At 46.4% G+C, this 22,978-nt stretch overlaps 1 protein-coding gene across 4 annotated transcripts in view; it reads left to right on the top strand.

The window, feature by feature from the left end:
• The window catches only part of tasora (transcription activation suppressor a), a 37,701-nt gene extending 14,817 nt beyond the window's left edge, over positions 1–22,884 (top strand). For 2 of the 4 annotated variants that reach the window (XM_084062377.1, XM_084062375.1), the window contains exons 16-30: positions 468–636; positions 2,966–3,120; positions 4,913–5,045; positions 5,214–5,483; positions 6,068–6,127; positions 6,907–7,032; positions 7,751–8,895; positions 13,852–14,082; positions 14,170–14,292; positions 14,436–14,595; positions 15,081–15,189; positions 15,396–15,574; positions 16,717–16,869; positions 19,129–20,071; positions 20,649–22,884. In XM_084062377.1, the coding sequence (XP_083918503.1) occupies positions 468–636; positions 2,966–3,120; positions 4,913–5,045; positions 5,214–5,483; positions 6,068–6,127; positions 6,907–7,032; positions 7,751–8,895; positions 13,852–14,082; positions 14,170–14,292; positions 14,436–14,595; positions 15,081–15,189; positions 15,396–15,574; positions 16,717–16,869; positions 19,129–20,071; positions 20,649–21,426 (4,734 nt within the window). In that variant the 3' untranslated portion in view covers positions 21,427–22,884. The remainder of the gene's footprint in view (positions 1–467; positions 637–2,965; positions 3,121–4,912; positions 5,046–5,213; positions 5,484–6,067; positions 6,128–6,906; positions 7,033–7,750; positions 8,896–13,851; positions 14,083–14,169; positions 14,293–14,435; positions 14,596–15,080; positions 15,190–15,395; positions 15,575–16,716; positions 16,870–19,128; positions 20,072–20,648) is intronic. The other 2 variants (XM_084062376.1, XM_084062378.1) reach the window with 2 other exon arrangements.
• Positions 22,885–22,978: the final 94 nt, after the last annotated feature.

The raw sequence follows: 22,978 nt of genomic DNA, 5'->3' as shown, positions 1-22,978 counted from the left end.
CGCCGCCTCTGCTAATGTTCCTTCCTCTCGGCTGGCAAACTGAAAGGGGAATTCATATTGTATTCATTCTGGTGCTTCACGTCTTCCTGACTGAGTGCAGTGATATTAAACATGCATTAGAATCATGTTTAGACGGTGATACACAATTACAATAATAGATACACTGACCAGACCTTTATTGATGTGCTGCTAGAAACACCACAGCAGTTAAGATACAGAATGATGCAGCAAGGGTAGGGATACAAAAAAAGGAGTCGGGAAGGATAACGTCACAAAAAAACACCCATCAATAACTAGAGTGCTGAACTAATTGTGTTACACATGAAGAAGGTAGTATAAGCCACTTTGTAGGTCGGTTGTTCTGTCTGTCTGTCTGTCTGTCTGTCCAGAAATTGTCCAGTTTGTTATTAATACATGAGGTGTGGCAGTGGTTGTGGTAACATGTAGCTTGTGTGTGTGTTTTATAGGATCTTCTGCTACAGACAATAATGGACACAATGATGTCACTCCAGAAGAAGGGGGGAGGGGGAGAGGAGGGGAAGAAGAGGAAGAAAGAGGAAGAGGTGACGGAGAGAACTGTAAAATACTTACGAGGAGGACAAGAAAGAATACCAGGTGGACAAGAAAGAATACCAGGTGAGACACACTGCATACCAGGTGAGAGAGACAGGATACCAGGTGAGGCAGTGGCGCATGGGACAGAATACCAAACGAGACAGATGGATAGACAGGTTAAGATAAAGATGAACTTTATTGATCCCCAGAGGGAAAATTGGGTAGCATAGTTGGCCACTGAATTACCTACACCATTTATTTTCACATCATGTTTTATATTTTGTGAACTTTTATTTTTTAATGGAAGTCAATGGGACTCTGATCGGGCTGAAATCTTTCCAGATGTCATAAGAGAATTTGTTATGGATACAGAATGTGATTATATTATCAATACAAACTTATTACAAACGTCAGAGGTCCGCCCGCCTGCCGGCCGGCCTGTCCTCCCTTAAGCCAATTTTAATATAGGATGTACAGAACACTGAAGCAGCTCCTTATAAACAAGGTTGTCAGTTATTCCCTCCTCATCGCCTACAATAGAAACGTTTATGCTTCTGGTTCTCTTTCCCCTGGGCAAGGCAGAGTTGGCTATGAGGCAGGTAGATGCCAACTCTTTCATTCTCTTGCCCCTTGACCTTTGTTGATGATGATTGAGAAAGCCAGCAGGACAGAATATTCACGCTGCTACCGTCTGTGTGTGCGTAAAGGTCCTAGGCTGGAAGCTCAGTCCTGGTGATGTGCTGTGCTGTTTCAACCACCCTGTGTAGAGCCTTGGCTTGCGGCTTCCATACCAAGCAGTTAGCCATTGTCTAGCCACCTTAACAACGGTGCCCACATGATGTGTCCAACTCAGCTCCTCGCTAATGTGAACCAAAAGGAACCTGAAGCTCAATTTCCACTGCATGTGAATCGGGGCATGTGCACCTTGCAGCCCCCTGTAGGTGGCGCATGCACGCAGTAGGGCGGGCCACCTAGTGGTCATAATATGAGTCAATAATGGACTGCAAATTGCACAAATGGTATGCAAATTAAAAGGGGTAAAAGTAGCTTGGCCAGACCCATATATAATAAGTTTGGAGGCAATTGGACAACTGGTGTGCTGTGGGAACGCGAATGCATAAACAAATACACGCTCTACAATTCGAGTAGTGAAATGAAATGATAGTTCTATAAGAATATAAATGCCTCATGTAAACACCTCAATTGGAAGAGAATGTTCGGTCTGGTCCGGTCTGATCGAAAATCATTTTCAGTTGTGTTGTGAGTGACACAAGAAGTTGTGATTAGATCAACAAGAAAATATTAGCATACAAACAGTTATTCGGATCGTTTCTCTCTGGTCGGAATTACTTCATTATTTCGGCACATTTGCCCCATGTGGTGGTAACGGTATCAAATGAAAGTATTAGAATAATATATCAGAAGAAACTATTAAAAACTAAAGTATACGCACACAGTATATGTGCGCGTATTAGGCAAAAATAGATCCCATTACTATGCTACAGCATGTGCACGCGGCACAACGCTGGCATACATACGATCACTCCCGCGTGCCTGATATAGCTGGTATAATTTTCAAACGTTGAGGCTTTCCAGACGCATATTACACATGCACTACAATCCACGCACGTAATTTCACACGCTTGGACTATCTACCGCAGGAGACAGGGAGGTAATATGCAACGGTCCCATAATATGGGGGATGTGATGCGCTGCCTCAGTCCATCTGGCAATCTAGAACGCCTCCGGTACACAGATCCAATTCTTTAAATGGCTCGTTCACCATGCCTTCACAAAACAAACATGTTTTTTGACAGTAGTCTTGCGGATCCCAAATAGATTTTAAAACCACCCGGTATTCTGCGCAGTCCGTTTGTAGAGTAGCTACAATCACAATTCACACGATAAGTGAAGCACTGCTTGGTCACCTCTTCTTCATATAGTCCCATGTGAAGATTATTACCTCTTAATTAATGTGCATAAATTCATGAATGGCTGCCGTGTCATTCGGAAATGTGCTTAATTAGAACAGCAGAAACTCAAATATTGGTCCGAGGACATAATCTAGGTTAATCTAGAAAATTGACAGGTACAAAAACTGGCGGAACCACTTTGCACATGCAAAAGAATGCTTTGTGACAGATCACTTTATTTAGTGTCCATGTACATAGTTAAGTTGGAAGTAGACAGTCTAGACGACTGACGTCATGGACAACTACCCACAGCTGGCCATATGAAATCCAAGATCCACATTGAAGCCAGGCCATTCTCATGGGGATCCTGATGATCCCAAATGATTGGATTTTGAGTCCATGTCAAACTTCCAGCGTGATTCCTGCTGGGATTGATTCTGAGACGCTTGATAAATAATGGACCCTGCTCTGTGTGTCATGTCTGTCTCTTCCAACAGCCCTCAACCAGACCACCATGGGACCAGTCATTCAGAGCCCTACAGAGGAGCAGGCAGAGGGGAAGAGTGACCCCTGGACGTTTGACAGGCTGGCCACCAGGCTGCAACTGCCCACCAACTGTGACCTCGACCTGAGGACACAAGAAGAGCTGGAGGTAACCATAACAACTAGAGATGCGAAATTCCTCAATAACCAATAATTCCGGTCCAGTTCATCATCGTCATTCATGACCACCTGGTACCAAAACGTGTGACAAATAACAAAAAACTGTGACCTTTAACAGTGTTGTGGTTTATTGTACTGGGACGCAGCCCGTTGAGAATGGGAAATTGGGAATGCCCACCCCTCCGTTTATGCAGTACCCGTTGTGTGCATTACCATTACCATGTATGTGGTTGGTTATGCAGACCCATAACCAGGCCCTAAGAAAAAATGTTGCTGGACCTTTACTACGAGTCCGCAATTATAGAAATAGAATTTATTTGCCTTGGACTTTTCTGAAGATTTTCTTCAGCAATAGACATTGAATTAACTGAGCTTGTATTCCAAGTTCATATTGGCATGTACCTCCTCGCGACTACAGGGTTTGATCTCTTTGTAATTGTAATCAAATAAAGCCGCATTCAAACGCTTTTCTTCAAAAGAGCCCTGAGTGGTCCTTCCAGCCTGGTGTATATCATTGTAGTATTGATCGGTGAGTAACATTTTATTTGGAAGACATCCCAAATATGATGTATGGGCAGCACTGACGGTGTTAATTTTGTGACGGGTATTTTCAGGCTGGCATTCCCTGGAAGGGAAGCGGGTGAAATTTCACAGCAACTAGATTAACTCATTCACTGCCTGAATTATTGCTGGCCACGTTTGCCCACTGCCAGAGATTTTTCATTGAAAAAAAAAGTATTCAGGAGCCGTGATACAGAATGTTTAAGTTTTAAGTTAACAAGGAAGTGGATGGGAGTCTAGATCTTCGAAAAATCATATCTCCTTGGTCTTTGGGTCAAATAAAAACAATTAAAAAAAATAAAAAAATTAAATTACGTTTTTTACGTTCTTGGCAGAATTGGTAATTGGAAATAATTACGTTTTTTACGTTTTTGGCAGGGAATGAGTTAACACAGAATAAAACTAATTAACCCATTTAGACCTGAGGCCGATTCTAAAAACAGCTTCTAAATCCTGACCTAAGTTTCCTGAAAAACAAATTAAAAAAATTACAAAAACTTTGTTGTTATATACTGTACATAGCAACCCCAAAAGGGGTTCCTGGATTGAAAGGTATTGTTACTGTTACGTATTGGTGTTCCCGGTCTAAATGAGCTAACTGACGTATGTTATTATTACACATAAAAACATAAACAGTGAGCGAAAACCTGTTGAAAACAATTAGAAAAAGGAGCCTCTCACTACCAAAAGGCGTCTAGTGTAATAGCACTGTAATAGCGTCTAGTGTAATTATGACTCAGGAGGTACAGCGGCTGTCTGGGAATTGGAAGGTCTCCCGTTTGAACCCCAGCTCCTCCAGGCTTTGTGTCGACTCGTGGTGGCCCTGAGCAAGACTCTGAACCCCTAATTGCTCCCCTGTGCACCCGACTTGAGCAGCAAACTGCTGGGTCAAATGCAGAGAAGTAATTTCCCCTTGGGGATCACTACAACACCCTTTAGTTTTCATACAGGTGTGTGGGAGTTCTTGGTTGTAATTGTACTACGACACCCTTTAGTTTTCATACAGGTGTGTGGGAGTTCTTGGTTTGTCTCAGTCCTGGATAGGCTTGAACTAGTGAAATGAATACATCCTTATCTGATCGACATGTGTGTGTGTGTGTGTGTGTGTGTGTGTGTGTGTGTGTGTGTGTGTGTGTGTGTGTGTGTGTGTGTGTGTGTGTGTGTGTGTGTGTGTGTGTGTGTGTGTGTGTGTGTGTGTGTGTGTGTGTGTGTGTGTGTAGGAACAGACAAGAGGCAGTGTTAGTAGCTTAGAGGAAGGCTTCAGTCCTGGCTCCCACTGTGGAGAGTCTGGCCTGCGAGGAAAAGAGGCGGATGAACAACCAGAGATCCCCTGGGTTCTAATCCCCATAACAGGTCTGTCTTCACTGTCTTGTCTGTTTATTTTTGACTAACGGTGCCTGTCTACCAATGCTTTTTAATTGCCTTGATGTTAAAATGTCTAATACAAATAGCCTTGCCTTGTCATTCTGCCTATATTTTGTTGTTTAAACTTCCAAGTATGTTGTCCTTGTCCTGTGCCAGGTGTGAAACTAGAGGCGTATCACCGCATTCAGAGCGACCTCCCCCAGGACCCACGCTGCCACCATGTTGCCATGGCCGCAGCCAATGTTGTCTCGACGCCGACAGCCAGACCCACGCCATCCCCCGTGCCCAGCCCTCCGCCCTCTCCCACCCCTTCCCCGCCACCTAACGAGCTCACTGTCACCCCTAGCGAAATCAGACCCTCTAACGAGGAGCCCAGCCCAGCTAATGAGCAGCAGTCAACTTCCTTGATCTCCAGGGAGTCTGCAGGTAATGTAGCATTGTTCTCAGCCTCTCCTTCCCCCGTTTCCCTCTACACGGTACTAATAAATGCATGTAGGAATAATTTGAGACAGGCATTGGGAAATCAAATGTATGAAGGAATACTTTGAGACAGACTTTGGGGAAGTTGAGAGGGAGACAGAAGAGGGCTCTAGTGGGATTTGACCCTTTAGGCCATAAGTGGCTACAGGGGCAATGAGTAGACATCTGTTTTACCCATAATTCAGTTGGACTGTATCCTGTCCCATACGCCAGTATGTGACCCAGGACGAGAAATGGTGGGATCATCGTAGGGTTGCGCTCTATACAGAAGAGCTAAAAAACGATGGCTCAAAAATGAGTTGATATACATACATGTTGTATGAGTTGATATACATACATGTTGTATGTATGTCTCATGTTTTCTAAATTGCTTGTCTTCATGCAGTTCTGTGTTCATATGTTCTCATTAAAATAAGATGGACAGGTTCATAACAAAATGGAAAATGACCTGAAATGGCTCAATGAGCTCTCTTTCCTACTGTACCTTATTTGATGTTAACCCCCCCCCATTATTAATTCCTATATTATAGGGCCTGATGTCAAGAATTCGCCCTACTTACCTGCAGCTGATGAGAGAAATAAAGAAATTGGTACTTGTCCATCAGGCACTCCTTTGTGTGTGCATTGCTGTTCAGGCCGTTACACGGCCTCCACCCATGACACACACACACACACACACACACACACACACACACACACACACACACACACACACACACACACACACACACACACACACACACACACACACACGTACTGTATATACTGTATAAATATACGTATATAAACTTAAAAAGTTAGGACATTGGTAGATTATATCTCTGTTGTAACAATGCTTCTTGGCAATAACTTTTATATTGTTTATTTTAATTTTAGGTGCCCCAATTGTAAGGAGCATGTATTTGTAGGATGAGCAGTATGTTTGTTGCGCCATGAAAAATGTGACAGATCAGCTTATTATGCTGTTACTATTGGTACCGGGGGGCGCTGTGTCTCCCCATAGGATCCCACTCTAACAGACCTCCAGGCCATTAAGTGGCCATTCCACTAATCTTATCCAAGGGACAGGCATTTTCCCCACAGTCCCACAGCTTTCATGAAGATGTTTCCTAGACAGGGGAGAGCGGAACAGCTAATGTTTAACTGCAATGCAATGCAACCCATGACTTACACAGACCTGGCTAGGTAACCCAGCCTGGCGGAAATATTCGCTCCACAGAGCGCCCTTTTCTAGTTTGATACTGTGTCATATACAGCCCATATATCTCAAATCAATTGTGCAACTCTTAACAGCAGCTCTCTGTCTCTCTTTCTTTCCCGCTCTGTCTCTCGCTATGTCTCTCTCTTTCCTTATATCTCCTTTTACCAGAGAACAACCCAGACCCCTCCCCCCTGAGCTCTTTATTGTCTGTGATTGGCTCAGAGGGTTTGACGGACATTGACCTGAGGAGTGAAACCCCCGAGGCTGCCGTCAAGCTGCTCCACCTGCTGTCAGGTGATTAGAAACCTCATAAATATTTAGCGAATACTAGCGTTTTAGAATGGGCAATTGCACCTACAGTAAATTGAACATTAAAGTCTGTTTACAGTTGGCAAGATAAGGGCATTCATGATAAATGTAATATCCTATATTAAATTTGGCTTAAGGGAAGACTGGTGGCTGCCGGGCGGACCTCTGATGTCACGCTCGTGTCACCATGACTCGGCCACATAAGTATTGGTCTTGGCCGCTGTTACGTTTCTGGTCACCTATCGATGTAATTCTGCAAGCCAGGCACGGAACTATTATGAGTCGTCATGCAAGCCTCTAGTGTGGCTTGCATTGCCCTCTAGTGTTGGTTCTACAGAATTGCCTAGTAACAGGTGTGTTGATTAGATAGACAGATTAACGTCACCAGTCGCAATCAAAGTGAATCGATAACAAAGGGGGAAGCGAGGGGGGGAGGGGTGGAAGCGAGGGGGGGTGAAAACGAGCGCTCCTTTTTCAATTTCACTGGTTTTCCAATTTCCCTGTAACATATACACAACTTGGCAATTAAAACTGGAAAAAAAGGTAAATGGCCCATAATGCATAAGCAACCTGACTTGCACGCTAAAACAGTGCACCTACCCCCACTAAGAACAAACATTTGACAACTCATATTAGCTCCGTACCTGGCTAAAGAATTACATTGATAACTGTGACATTACAACTAACAATCTGTCTCCTGCAGAAGCGACAAAGGAGAGCCGGGGTGAGATATCTATCCCTCCACCTGCCCCTCCATCCATCCATCCAACTCCAGAGAAGTGGAGTAGAACCCCATCTCCTCAACCCACCCCGGATAAACAAGAGGTCGCAGAAGGAGGGAAGGAGGAAGTAGAGGAAGGAGAACAATTGGAGAAGAATGAGGAAGTAGAGGGAAAAGAAAGGAATCAAGAGGGAGAGAAAGACGAGGAGGCGAGAGAGCAGGAGGCGGAGGCGCATATGGTTGAAGATGCTGAGCGAAGGGTGGGAGAAGTGATAGAAGTGTCGGATGAGGAGCGAGGGGGAGGAGAAGTGATAGAAGTGTCAGATGACTCTCCTCCATCGTCTCCTACTCCTGCTGCTCCTTGTCCCCGAAATGTTGACGGCATCATAGAGGATCTCATGGGAAATTTCTCCTCTGACATACAGCACCTCCTGCAGGAGGAGAGCACAAACTATGCCTCCCTGCAACAGAATAATGCTACGCTACACAAACACGCCAGGCTGCCTCAGACACATCTGACGATAGCTCCATTTTCTCAGTATGTTACCTTCTACAGCAGCAAAATCCCTGGCATCCCTGTCCAGCCCTTCGTTAGCTCCCTACGGGATAGCATGAATAGCGTAGTCCAGGACTTAGAGCCCAGGTGGCCAAGCAACCAACCTAACGATACTTTGGCAAGCAATGTCAGTGTCTTTGTGGCCGGCATCAGGGCGGCTACGACTAACGTATCCGGTACTGAAGCTAATACCACTAACTGTAGTGGTTCTACTGCAGTTACTGTCACGTCAGTTGGGCAAACCCCTTCACTAGCCAAAAGATCGGACTCACAACAGCAAAGTGACATGATAGACAGAGAACTTTACAACGGGGACCCCTCACCCTCTTTTCCTCTCTCAAGCACCTCTGTCGTTTCGGCTGCCTATGATTCTTCCACTAAAAGTGTGGGAGGGTCTATTTTATCTGGACCTCACCACCAAGGAACTACCTCCACTCACCGGCTACCACAACAACACAAGGATTTAGATACCAGCAGGACATTTGGACATGAGGTCAGTTTGTCGAGACAAACTGAGAAGAGCAGCAACGCTGGTGATGTCAGGATGTCAGATAATGACAGTCTTCACAAGGTATTGTACTTCTTTGTGTGTGCTCTGTTAGTTTTATGTGTGTGTGTCTGTGTATATGTACACTGTATATGTGTGTATATATACACAAACACTGTATATATTTACGTGTGTGTGTTTCCCCAGGATGAAGTTGTTGCCGCGCTGAATCTTTAACTCTTTATCTCTTGCGCTTGCGAAAGATTTTGACTTGGTTACCTGTGGCTAGCCCGAGTCCTATATTTACCCGTTGGAATGTGGGTGTTTCGCGTTAGTTTTTGATGATTGGGTCGAATGGTTGGAGGACAGGGTTCTTTTCCCATCGTCCGCTATTGCTTTTCCATGCTCTGGAGGGGCGGTCACAGCAACATGGTCACTGGCCAGAGACAGCTGTGAAGTTATAAGTTGCACATTTCACTGAACAGGATAATAACAGGATAATCTCAGGTATGTGTGCTTGTATAGCTTTAGCATATAGATGTTAGCAAGTGATGCAATGCTAGTATGCTACCGTATAATCTGGTTTAATGATAAAATCATGGACACCCAGAGAGCAGAATGACAATAGCGGATTGACGATCAGGCCAGCGGTGAGTTGCTTTTCGTCGCCGGCCATCCGGCCTTTTCCCCTGAGTCACACCACGGAGATGGCGGGGCCTACGAAGCTAGCGGTGCTAGCAGCTGTCGCTATGCACCGCTGCAGGTTTCCCGTCCCCCATCTTCGGCCTCAACGGCTACGAGCGGCGGTGCTCACCGCTCGCAGCGCCCGACTATGGGCCCACCTTTGACCACAGCCCATGTGGGTGGTGGACCTAGCCACCCACGGCGCCATCACGGTCCCCCTTCGGCCGCCGCCACTGTGGGTGGCGGTACTAGCCACCCACAGCGACACCACGGCTCACCACCGCCCATCGCTGCTGTTTCTGGCGGTGCTCGCCAGGCACAGCAGCTTAGCGGCCTTCTTCCCATCTCCTCCCCGATGGCCAGGCTGTCACCTCCCCTGCCTGCACAACCGCCGCTCCCGAGCGGCAGATGGGACGACTCCCCGGAGGGCAGTGATTACTCCGATGAGGACGTTGACGGCATGGGTGAGGAAGAGGAGGAGGAAGAATTAACATCTCTCCAGGACTCCAGGGAGGTCGTCATGAGGAGCCCTGTCAATGCCACCGCCCCTGTAGCCACTGCAGGGGTCCAGCCTGGGGCGACGGCCTCGCCTGGCTCCTCCCTCCTGTCTGGGTTGTCAGGCCTGCTCGCTCTCCAAAAGAGTATGGAGATGCGGACACTGACGCCCCCAGCACCACCAGCAGGACCGGCACTGGGAGCGACCGTTAGCTAGGCCTGTCACAATTATTACATAATCGTCTAATCGCAATTATTTGAGATAATCGCAATTAGTTTTGCATAATCGTCATAATCGTTTCCATGTTGAAAAATGTTCACACATTTTCAAATATTCAAAAAAGCAGAAATAGCAGATCTACCAGCTTACAGGGTAACGCGTTGTAAGCTTGTAGTTCCGCTATTTCTGCTATTTTTACATGAAAGTGTCAATAATTTCTTTGTATATTTGACACATTGTGTGCCAAAAACGGTCCGGACCGTTTTTGAGAATCCATGCGTCATGTGCCATAAACGGTCCGGACCGTTTTTGGCCCATTTTTTTTTTATACGTGGGGCGCTCTAACGAAACTTTGGGATCATCCAAGGAGTCTCGGAGAAGGAGAGGCCGGATGTTGATGCATGTCAAAAATCCTTCCGGTCGGCCGCTCCAATGTTAACTCATTGTTTTTCTGCCCTGTGCAATTTTTGATTACGAAGCCTAAAAGGCAAACAGAAAATGACATTTTTATTCATATGTTTCAATGTTCAATGCAAAACACAATTAAATCGTTAATCACAATTATTTGAGTGACAATTAATCGCCAACTTAAATTTGTAATCGTGACAGCCCTACCCTGAGCCCGTCTCGGCCATCTTTGAGAAGGCCGTCGCCAGATGCGGACTCCAGATGCCTGTGGAGGAGCGTCAGGTCTCCTCTACTGCCCCTGTCCTGGGCTTCCAGGGCATGGCCGCCCCGCAGCCACGTCCTCCCCGTGTCAGGAGGCTGCCCATTGCCCGTGGCTTTCAGGCAGCCCTCCAGTCCACCTGGGAAGGCCATGCTGACCCTCCCAAGCTTTGGGAGGGTCAGAGGGTCGACATCAACATCGCTGGCGCCGCCGAGTTGGGCATCGTGGCCTTGCCCCCCATGGACCCCGTGCTGGCCCAGACCATCTCCGACGAGCAGAAGGGCCGCAACCCCATCACCCTGACCCCCATGCCGGTCTTCACCGACCAGAAGGAGAAGGCCACCTCCATGGCAGTAGAGAGGACCTACAAGGCTTCCGCCCTGACTGCCCGCGCCCTCAACGCGGCCATGTGGCTCCAGAGCTCCCTCAGCGTCCTACTGGGGGAGCTCAAGCCCAAGCTGGGCGAGCAGGCAGATGAGGTGGGGAGGTTGGTGCAGCTCATCATACAGCTGAACTGCCACGCCACACAATGGACGGGAAGGGCGATGGACAACTGTGCCGGGCTGGAGAGAGCGAGGTGGCTCAACCTCGCAAAATTCTCCCACAGCGACAGGAAATACCTGTTGGGCCTCCAGCTGGAGCCTGGGAACCTCTTCCCGCCCATCTCGGCCATCATGTTGAAGGCCGTCGCCAGATGCGGACTCCAGATGCCTGTGGAGGAGTGTCAGGTCTCCTCCACTGCCCCTGTCCTTGGCTTCCAGGGCATGTCCGCCCCACAGCCACGTCCTCCCCGTGTCAGGGGGCTGCCCATTGCCCGTGGCTTTCAGGTGGCCCTCCAGTTCAGCTGGGAAGACCATGCTGACCCCCACAAGCTCCGTTTTAACATCGACGTCGCTGGCGCCGCCGAGTTGGGCATCGTGGCCTTGCCCCCCATGGACCCCGTGCTGGCCCAGAGCATCTCCGACCAGCAGAAGGGCCGCAACCCCATCACCCTGACCCCCAAGCCGGTCTTCACCGACCAGAAGGAGAAGGCCATCTCCATGGCAGCAGAGAAGGCCTACAAGGCTTCCGCCCTGGCTGCTCGCACCCTCAACGCGGCCGCGCTGCTCCAGGGCTCCCTCAGCGTCCTACTGGGGGAGCTCAAGCCCAAGCTGGGCGAGCAGGCAGATGAGGTGAAGCAGTTGGTGCAGCTCATCATACAGCTGAACTGCCACGCCACACAATGGACGGGAAGGGCGATGAACTACTGCGCCGGGCTGGAGAGAGCGAGGTGGCTCAACCTCGCAAGATTCACCCACAGCGCCAGGAAGCACCTGTTGGGCCTCCAGCTGGTGCCTGGGAACCTCTTCCAGGGCGCCACAGAGTTCCTGGCCCAGCGGGAGGCAGCCTCGTGCATGTTCAAGCCCACGCCTCCTCCTAGCTCCAGGCCCCGCACAGACAGGTCTACTGTCAGAGGGCGCTCCTCCTCCCGCCACACCAGGGCTGACCGCCCCCGCACCTCCTCAGCCCCGGTAGCCTCCGGGGAGAGACCCCAGGAGGAAGGGGGCAGCCGCAGACAGGCCACACGCCCACCTCCCCCCCCCAAGCCTCAACGCCGCGACAGAGGCAGGTCACGTCACAGGCGGGGCAAATGACACTTTCCCCCCTGTTCCTCCCAGCGCCTGGACAGAGGGAGAACCGGGTGAAGCCTGGGGGGAACATCTGAACGGTCTGCAGCTCCACCCACGTCCCCACGGGCGGAGTGGTGGAGACAGGCCCCCCCGCTGTGTTTTGGAGAAGAGGCCAGGACTCTCGCTGGCCCCAGAGGACAGGGTCAAGGACGGCTCCTCTGGAGCCAAGAGACACATGATGGTTCATTCACAAGAGTTGTTGAAAACTGTACATATTTTCCACACTGCTTATGTGCCTCCTTTTGTTCCAATAAAGTTGTTGCAAAATACAAAAACGCACATTATTCAGCCCCTGTCAGGAGACCACGAGGTATAGACAGGGCAAAAGCTATAAAAACCTGATTAATGGGTGTAGCAAACTTTCTGACCACACTGAAGCAGTAAATATCCTAATAAACTACTCTTCAATTCAGAAACCGTAAAGCCTAGAGTTAAAAGACTTGGAGGGGAGGTTCATAGTTTATTGCCAAAGTGGATTCCTTGAGTCATGATGCAACTCCCCATATAGGCCACGCCCATTTGCGTCTGGATAGATTTTCCGCCATTTTGAATTTACTTCAAAACACACTTTTAGCTCCTCCTCCCACATTTTATTCAAATTTCACAAAGATGGGTACACTTGATCTCTGGACCCATGCGATAAACATATCCAAACGGCATTTTGATAGTCCTTACCGTTCGTCCGTAATTGGCTTCCAAAGTTAGTGGGAGGGGCCTGTTTTACAAAAAATGCCAACAATCACAAAGGAAACGTCCAGTCAATCCCAAATTTGAATCACATGTCAAGGGTGGTTTACTCAACGAATCCCCAAAAGCATTTCCACTTTGATCCATAGGGGGTGCCACAAATGCACAAAATGTAACTGTTTGATGCAAAAACATGATTTGGGGGGGATCAATCCTCTAAATGAAATACAAGTGTTAATTGCTTAACCCATTTAGACCTGAGGCCGATTCTAGTTTTCTGAAAAACTTAAAACATAAAAATATTTATTCCAAAATTGTATACAAATGTATGTTGCTATATACTGTACATAGCAACAGGAACCCCAAAAGGGGTTCCCGTCCTGAAAGGTATAGTTACAAATAGGGGGTCACGCCTAAAATGGGTTAAATTGAATTCTGCCCTCTGTTTTATCCCATTCCTTCTTGCTGAGTCAACACAGTTGTCAAAAGAACAGACAGAGACATGATATATACACCCTTGAAAGACATACTACATACACCCAGACACAATACATACACAAACGGATATACGCACACTCACAGACAGGAGAATAACTGTTCTTTTATGATTCCAATAGCTTCCTCCAGGAGGAAGCCTCCAGGGGGATGTGAATTCTGGCCCAGGGTCGGCGTCTCTGTTTGGGACAGGTCAGGGTCCGGCTCCCCCCGACATCAGATCCCTGATCAGCCAACTACGGCCGGAGATGTTCAGCAGCCTGGAGGAGATTATTAAAGACGTGAAAAAGAACTCCGTCCAGTTCTACATTCACAGTACTGAAGAGGATGATATGCACTATGACCACATCAAGGTATTCATAATAACGGTCATAAACCGTTGTTGTCTAGCTTTCAATGCAGAGAGAACAGATGCTAATCATAATTACAATGTGTTGTAGGAACATCTGTTGAAGCAGGGACATACAGAGCAGAGTCCTATCACCTTCATGGAAAAAGAAAGCACTGAAGACAGACTGCTGATCATAATACAGAACAAAGATATAGCAAAGCACATACACAAGGTACTGTTTATTAACTTAACTGACTGATGTTACTGGTTTACTAACAGACTGGTTCACTGACTCGCTGTTTACTCATCGAAGGGGTGATTTACCAACTGAATGGTTTCCTTACTGACTTGATGTGCATCTATCTGTGTGTTCAGATTCCAGGTCTGATGCGTTTGAAGCAGCGGCCCTCTGTAGTGTTTTATGGTGTTGACACCGTGGATGACCTCAGAAACAACAGCCCCAATGAGCTGTTTGTCTCTGGAGGCTGCATTGTTTCAGATGAGTTTGTCCTCAACCCAGACTTCATCACACATGGTGAGGAGACTGCTGAAGAAGAGTGTGTGTGTGTGTGTGTGTGTGTGTGTGTGTGTGTGTGTGTGTGTATTGTATTTCTGACAGTGTCAATGTTTGTCAATGGAAATGTAACAACCAAGTAATCATCCTTGTTGCGCTACTGTAACTGTAAGGAAATAGGGTTTATGTTAGCAAGAACAGAACGGAGTGAGAAGTAAGTGTGTGTGTGTGTGTGTGTGTGTGTGTGTGTGTGTGTGTGTGTGTGTGTGTGTGTGTCCGCTGCCTTCACGGAGCCATGTTGATTAGACCATAAACATGTGAGACTCTCCTCTCTCTCTGCGAAGGGGATGCATGTTGGTTTACCAACATTTAAGCTAGAGAACTTGCATAGTATTCCTTTAAGTGAACTGTAGGCTAAATGTGTTTATTTTATTGTAAAATCCCACATTAATAATGGCATCTTTACTGCATGTTAATTGTTTTGTATGTGTGTGTTTGTTGTGCAGAGCGTCTGGCAGCCCTGCTGATGTTCCTGGAACAGAAGAGTTCACCAGAGTGTGTGTGGAGATGGAGAGTTCACTTTAAAACTATGAAAAAACTTAAGGAACAAGCTAGGTATTTATTTTAACTACTAATACTATTCTACGTCTACTCCCACTTCTATAACTCCTACTACTATAACTACTTTTGCTACTAACTTAACTACTACTACTATTACTGCTGCTGCAATATTTACTACTATATGTAGTAGTTATTACATGTCATGTCTCACCATTTTAAAAATTGGCAACATCAGCGATCCATCTCTTTTTGTCAATCAGATTTAAGCGCGAAGCTGCAAAACTATTGGAAGTGCTGACAACCTATCAGAAGCGTCTGATTTTGGAGATACTCCCCTATCATCATTGTGACATCATCAGCTGCAAACCGCCTGAGCTGGAATGTGTGATAGACCTACAGGCGAGATATACAAGTCACCGTCATGTTATATACTTAACAGGTATGGACAAATACACAGCATGGTTGGAATATAGTATACACGGACATATTATTAATAGTGTATTTAGTTTATCTGATTTGTTTACATGTACACCTGTTGAATTAGACCTCTATATTGGTTTATCAGAGATGCAAACTCCTCACCTTTTAGCTAAATTAGCTGTTTTTAAATCAAAACTCTGAGATCCATGTCAATCTATCTTCTCCAATTGTGCCTGACAATTGTCAGATCGTATTTGCCAGTTCATGACAATTCCACTAGCCAATAGTCTCACCTCCGGCTCACTCACAGTGCTCTGCTGCTCTCTTCTCCTCACCTCAACTTCACTTGAAAATAGATTGCACGTGTTGCTTGAATATGACAAAAAAAAAGAAGAAGAAAAAAAACAGTTTTGATTGAAAAATCATTCATATCAGACTGTCAGAAATAACAGTAATATGCAAAGATTTCTGTCAAATAAGAAATAAGGTAACAAACAAGGTCACTGTGCTTGCTGTCGTGCATAGTCACCATGAAAGGCTCATTCTGGACATTCTGAAGTAAACAACAACCTGATAATGGCTGTTAGAATTAGTTTTCAAGCAGATGCAAATATTTAGTAACTAGAAATGAGCATGTAAAGTGAATATGTTTCAAAATGTTCTCCAGAAGGAGTATGCCCACACACCCTAGCCTGGCATGGCCAGACTAATATCACTGCATAGATATTAGTCTGGAATCTCTGCGTGGAACCTGCATTTCCATGGGGCGAATAAAAACACTTTGGACTTTGCATCCACACCTGATGCATTTGTCTGTTTAGTTTACATATTTGTTTTATTCATATAATTTTGTGTATTTATGACTACTCTCAAATCAAATCTATTCCAGTTCTTATTCATGTCTACCAGATTGAATTTATTATATTTTCTTCTGCTGTTAAGAGATTGATTTAACAATTTATGGTTATTTATTTCTCCTTCTAAACACCATTTTGAGACATTCTCCAACTACTACGTTCATAGAGATTATGCAATATCCGTTATCCCATTATAATAGCACTTGGATGTCAGTCACTATGTCAGTACTATGATGTCAGAATGCTGACACACAGATACACTGTCAGAGAGCCTATGAATTTATTTTCTAATTTTTCCTCCCAGAACGTCGTTTTGAGATGTTCCCCAACTTCTCCAGCAGTGGCATCATTGTTGCCAGTATCAATGACATCACACATAACTTCAACACTGTGGTCGGTTATCATGACAGCAGATACAAGTCACAGCCAATTCAAGATGACCTCTTGGATCTCAAAGGTGAGAGCTGGATTCTGAATATAGACTTCTGTTATGGAATTATTAGACAGTATTAAAGCTGCAAACCGGGACTTAATACAATATATTATATAGCACATTTACAATTGTTGGAGGTGGTGGGCGGTCTCGGAACCTTTTCTCAGAACTCGTGCACCCCCAGCTTTTTCTGACGTCGGAAGGGGCATGTAGACACCAACTGGTGGACAAGTAGCCCTCCCAATATCTCCCCTTACCAACAGGCAATTTCCTCTTATTATAGAATTCTGGTTTCCCATGTGGAAGATGCAGGTTTAAATCCGGGGTGTTACAGTTGCAATTACCTCTCTTCCTCGATAGAGGACGTAGTCATGAATCGTAGCTTCAAGGTACTTTAAATTAGGAGGTAGACGAGGTAGTAGTGATGCACGGGCCAACAAGTAGCCCGCAGGTCCCGCAGGTTGAACCGCGGGGCGGGCAAGTGGGTTCTAGATTACGACGCAATTATCGCGGGGCGGGCGAAGCGGGTCAACCCACGGAAGAAAAAAACACACCAAAAACACCCCCTCTCTCTCGCGTGCTCTCTCTCTCCCCCTCCCTCTGTCCCCCTCTCTCTCTCTCTCTCTGGAAAGCAATTGAATGGACTGGCTTGTGTGTTTTGTTTATTTTTTGGCGGATTGCGGGACCGGCAGGGTCGTTGATTTATATTCATTTTTGCCGGACCAGCTGGGGCGGGTTGGACTCACGTGGGGTGGGGGGCGGGCGGACGGTTATGAAAAAACCTGACCCGCGCATCACTACGAGGTAGTGTTTGGGGTTTGAAGCTGACATATTAGTACAATAATGCTGGAGTTTTCCCCCCCTTGTGTGTGTACATGTACTGTATGTATGTCTGTCTGCGTGTAACATGATGCAACTCTGAGCAGGCGGGACAGAAGCAGAGGGAGGCCGCAGGCGGAGTACAGCTTTCCCAGGCGCGAGCAGTTAGGAGGGCAGGGACACGAGAGGTGAAAGGGAAGCAGGGCCCTTCGCTGACATAAATATCCAACAATGCAATGTGGCAGTGACAACAACCAGAATATACCTGGCAGACAGTGAGCAAACCTCTGGCGTAACGTCATTTTCAATTAAACACACTCACGCGCGCACACAGAGAGAGACACAGCGCGCACGCACTAAAGACGCAAGCACACACGCATGGCGCAAATGCTTTATTAGCAATATTTGCAATACTGCATTTAACACATTGACTGCCGGGAATTAATTCATCCGCCACAGTTTTTACTAATTTTCCGAGACCCACAGACATTTTTCTTTCAAAAATGTAAACAACAGATGTCTGGTGGGGGTGTGGGGGGGTACGAAGGTCTCTTATATCATCCGCTAAAGACAAATTGTATCCGCGATCTTCCGTTCTTTAATTTTTGGCAGTTGAATACAGCTTGTTTTCACCAAAAACGCAATCTGGGAAAATAAATAAAAGAGATAAATGTATTTTTATGAATCTGATAACGTTAGTCCGTTATCTGGCTGGAATTTGTTTTGATCATGTGATTGTGTGTATTGTCCCAGGATCAGTCACAGGTTGTGGAATAGCACCCTCTATTGCAATCGTAATCACTGAAAACACCAACTGACGTCTATAGACGTCCATGGCAGTCAAGAGTTGGATTTGAAATTACTTCTATAGAGATCAATGGCAGTCAATGTGTTAACATTGTTCCTCTAGTTTATCTATAGCTCAATGAATTAAACTCATCAAAAGGCACAGTTGGGTGTGATTTATTTAAATTTTCTTTCCAACATTTATTTTTCAATATAAAAAAATCACTGTACAACATTCAAGCATGATGCTCACAATTAACTTCACTAATACAAAAAATACAAAATACAGTATGTTAACAAGGTAGTTAGCAAATTTTTAACCTATTACTAACTTTTTTTTTTTTTTTAATTGAAGTCTATATATTGCTTAGAAACATTTTTATTGATGGGCGTCCTGAAGGAACTCATTTGTTGTTGGCAAACCTGAATAAATTACTTATTATCAACAAAGCCATTATGTTGACCCCCTCGGGCACTCAACCTGTGGCCCCATTTCTACAGCCAAATCCCAGCTGTGCTGATATACAGTTATAACAGCACAACCTTGAGTGTGATATTGCTTAATTACTGTACATATATATGTAAGCAATCTTAAATGGCTGTGTGTGTTGCATTGTTGTGTCCATGTTATGATAAATGTGTATATAGACTCACAAATTGGTGTGTTGTGTTCACCAGGTGTGGACAGTAGACAGCTGAGCATAGAGGACTCTGCCTTGGGTTCTGACCTCTCTCCTCCCTCCCAAGATGTCTCCACCTCTTCCTCATCTTCCTGCACAGACCATCACCCTCTTCCTCCTCACCCCTCCCTCTCTGACCAGCTGATTCCCAGACCAAGTGGCCCTGGCTCTGCGCCCGCCCAGCCTCCCTCCTCTACCACCTCGTCGTCCTCTGGTGAAGTACTGTCGTTACCCCTGCATGCGTTGGACACGGATTACGAAGCTCTGCGACTGGCTATCTCACTGTTCAGGGAGGAGCGCCGCGTGCGTAGACTGGAGCAGCAGGAGACGCGGGTGGAGTTTGGCGTCAGTCCCCACAGCAGCTTCCTCCCTGACTCTAATAGTTCCTCCCCTCCGGTAGGACAGATGGAACAAATCCATGTTGCACCTACCGGAGGCAACAACACCTCCATCCCTCCAGATGGAGTTCGGGGTTTGGCTGAGCAATTTGATCAGTCAAACCCTGGTGGTGAGTGCTCGACTCCTCCGCTGGGAGGTCAGAGAGGTTCCAGTACGCAAATCCAACTCACCCACAGCAGGACAGCAGAGACCCTTGACTCTGAGCAGGTGGGACAGAAGGAGGCTGCAGGAGGAGTACAGCTTTCCCAGCCCGAAGCCGTTAGGAGGGCAGGGACAGGAGAGGCGAAAGGGAAGCAGAGTCCATCGAAGTCTGGAAAGCTGTCAGACGGTGACACCATGTTTAGTGACAGTGACATGTCACTATGTGGCTCTCAGGACAGCTCAGCCGTTTCAAACAAAAACATGGCAGCCACTCAAGACGTAGAGGCTGTTGCCACAGTGCCCAATAGCCACTCGGATGCTGCGGCTTCAGCCAATGGCGACAGAGATGGAGGGCGTGCCAGCAGAAGCTGCACTAACCCTGCAGGGGGAGACACAGCCAGGTAAGAAGTTTGGTTTAATGCATTTAACAATTAACTGAAACACAATGGCTGTATCCCAAAGCCCATACTAACATACTATTTAGTATGTGAAAAACCTTTGTATGTACCTTTGTAGTGAGCAAACCTCTGGCGTAACGTCAATGAAGTCTTCAGTTAAACACTTCTGCTATAGAATGCTGTTGAAACCGAGGACATGTCCAACTAGAAAGGTGCACTTAGCGGAGAGCAAATCTCTGCCAGGAGGCACACCCCAATAGTAAGTGTACAGGTAGATGGAATAAACCCTGCTGAACATTACAGCCCGTTGCACATCCTCCGGTCCGATGGATCAGCTTTAGCCTCGTCAGGCAAGTACCACCAATCACCAAAGTTTCACTCCTTTAACCCTGAAACATCTCCTGGTGGTGGAGCAGTGGATTTGTATATACCCCAACCCCAGGAAATTACTGAATATGTAGGCCATGACTTACAGTACTGTGTACATTCTCATCTATATTATGGGTCGTTCTGATCTTAGCAGTCTGTCTCCTTGTTTTCATCCCAACAGTCTGACTTCTTGTTTTTTCTCTGATCCTAGAGATGACCGGCCAATAGTAGGACAAGTGGCAGCAGCAGCTCCTGGCAACGTGGACAACACAGTAACGGGCTGTGTCACCACGGTAACGGCTCCCGGCAACGTGAACAACACAGCAGCAATAACCGGCAGTGTCACCATGGTAACGGCTCCCGGCAACGCGAACAACACAGCAGCAGTAACTGGCAGTGTCACCATGGTATCGGCTCCCGGCAACATGAACAACACAGCAGCAATAACCGGCAGTGTCACCATGGTAACGGCTCCCGGCAACGCGAACAACACAGCAGCAGTAACTGGCAGTGTCACCACGGTAACGGCTCCCGGCAACATGAACAACACGGCAGCAGTAACCAGCGCTGTCACGGTAACGGCTCCCGGCAACAACATGGTAGCAGTAACCAGCAGTGTCACCATGGTAACGGCTCATGGCAACGTCAACAACGCGGCCGTAACCAGCAGTGTCACCATGGCTACCGTCCCCCGTCCTCCTCTGCCACGACTCCAGCAGCTCCAACAGCAGCTTCAACATCACCAAAACCAACTGCAGCAGCAAAGACACGTCCAGCCTGGCCCGGGACTCCTGGCTGCTTCCTTCCACCAACACAACCCTCTACTGGGACCCCTGGCCGCCTTCGGAGGGGCTCTACTGGGCCAGGGGCCCATGTCCTTTAGGCATCCTTTCATGTGGGGTGTCCCAGTGAGGGGCCCCGCCAACCCTGCTATTCAGGGCAACAGCAGGTTCAGAGGACGGCCTAGAGGTGGGTTTAACGGAATGTAGGGGTAGGGGAGGAGGGGTCACTCCAAATAGATACCGGGGTATCTCCCAGACGCCTGATCACCGATAGAATGTATAGAATGTGCTCACACACCGAGTTACCACAAAACCACTAGCCTGTAACCACCATATCCGTCAAATTCTAAACCAGTCAACAACACTAACGTGGATTGCTACCTTCACCTGATAATCTCCATTATTTTATCTTTTAATCCTTTACCATTCAACCATCACCAACGTTCTCATTCAGATCAGCTGTTCAAGTTTTACCTTTTATGTAGAAAGCAAAAACTCCAGCACACTGTCTTCAAATGCAACTAAAACGTTTTAATGGGAATAAAAAAAACGTACTTTCTGGTTATCTTATAGGATAACCTGATGAAGGCTTAACAGACCGAAAATGTATACCCATTAAAACTTTATAATTGCATTTGAAGACAGTGGGCGGGAGGTTTGCTTTCAGTACGTTGGGGCCCGCGTTTGGTCTTCTCCTACGCACCTGTCGCCTTTGTAGGTGTGCAAAAGACTTATTTTTTACCTTTTTATGTTGAAACGGAACGAGGAGTTTATTAACATATAAACAAACGATGTGTGATTGTACGTGGAGGCTTTTGTGTGCCTGTGACAGACTGCTGTTCCAAAAACACTGACCAAGTTCCAATCAATCAGACCATGGAGGTCTGATTGTGTTCTCAACAGCACCAGCGGATTTCACATAGGTAAATGAAATCAGCGACAACAAATATACATAAGGCATACATACCCTGTGGATGAATAGACTAGTCTCCTTAGACAGAGATAGGAGTGGCCATGAGACGAGTTGGAGTTGCATCTTGGGAAACAAACTCAGCTGTCCCAGCCCCCCACGTATCATGACAAAAGAGCAAAATGGCTGCCATGTATATATGGTCGATTGAGGTTGCAACTTTAAGTTCAGTCATTGGAGAGATGATTTGTATATAGTTTAATTTTCCTTAAGCACTTTTCCCAGACTGTCTACTTCTTCTCAGTCTGTTCTATAAAAACGTAATGTCGTTCAGCAGGAGGAAGGGGTCCAGCATCTTCCTGCTCAAGGATCCTTTTACAGGTTTGGAAAAATGTAACCTGGGACATTTCCATTCCATTACAGGACCTGTGAAACAAAACACCTAAAAAAAAAAATACAAAAAAAATGCACGATTTGTGGGTAAAAAAAGTAAACGATTCAAAGTTTGAGTTCCTAAGTATTTGTGTTATATAATTGTTTTGTCTGTTGTCTGTGCTTGAGTTATTTTTTAAAGTATAAAAGTCGCAGCCTACCCAGGGCTGTGTGTATGTTTTTGTACTAAAGAAGTCCAGTCAGGTTGAAATCCCCCCAGAGAAGGTCTCTGCAGGTGGCCAGTAACATGTTTTTTTTTATTCTTATTTTTTTATTTTTATACCATCTTACTGTTTGTATTAAAATGTACCTGCTGAAAATTATTGTGATCTCCTCTGGAGTTTCTTAACCCCTTCGACATCACTTAATTTCTTTGTTGACCAAACTTCACCTGGTGTTTTACGCTGAAAATTCAGG

This window comes from Gymnoscopelus microlampas (assembly GCF_963454915.1).
Source record: "Gymnoscopelus microlampas genome assembly, chromosome: 7".
NCBI lineage: Eukaryota > Metazoa > Chordata > Actinopteri > Myctophiformes > Myctophidae > Gymnoscopelus > Gymnoscopelus microlampas.
Note: the sequence above shows the minus strand (reverse complement) of the source record. Positions and strands in the feature narration are given on the sequence as shown.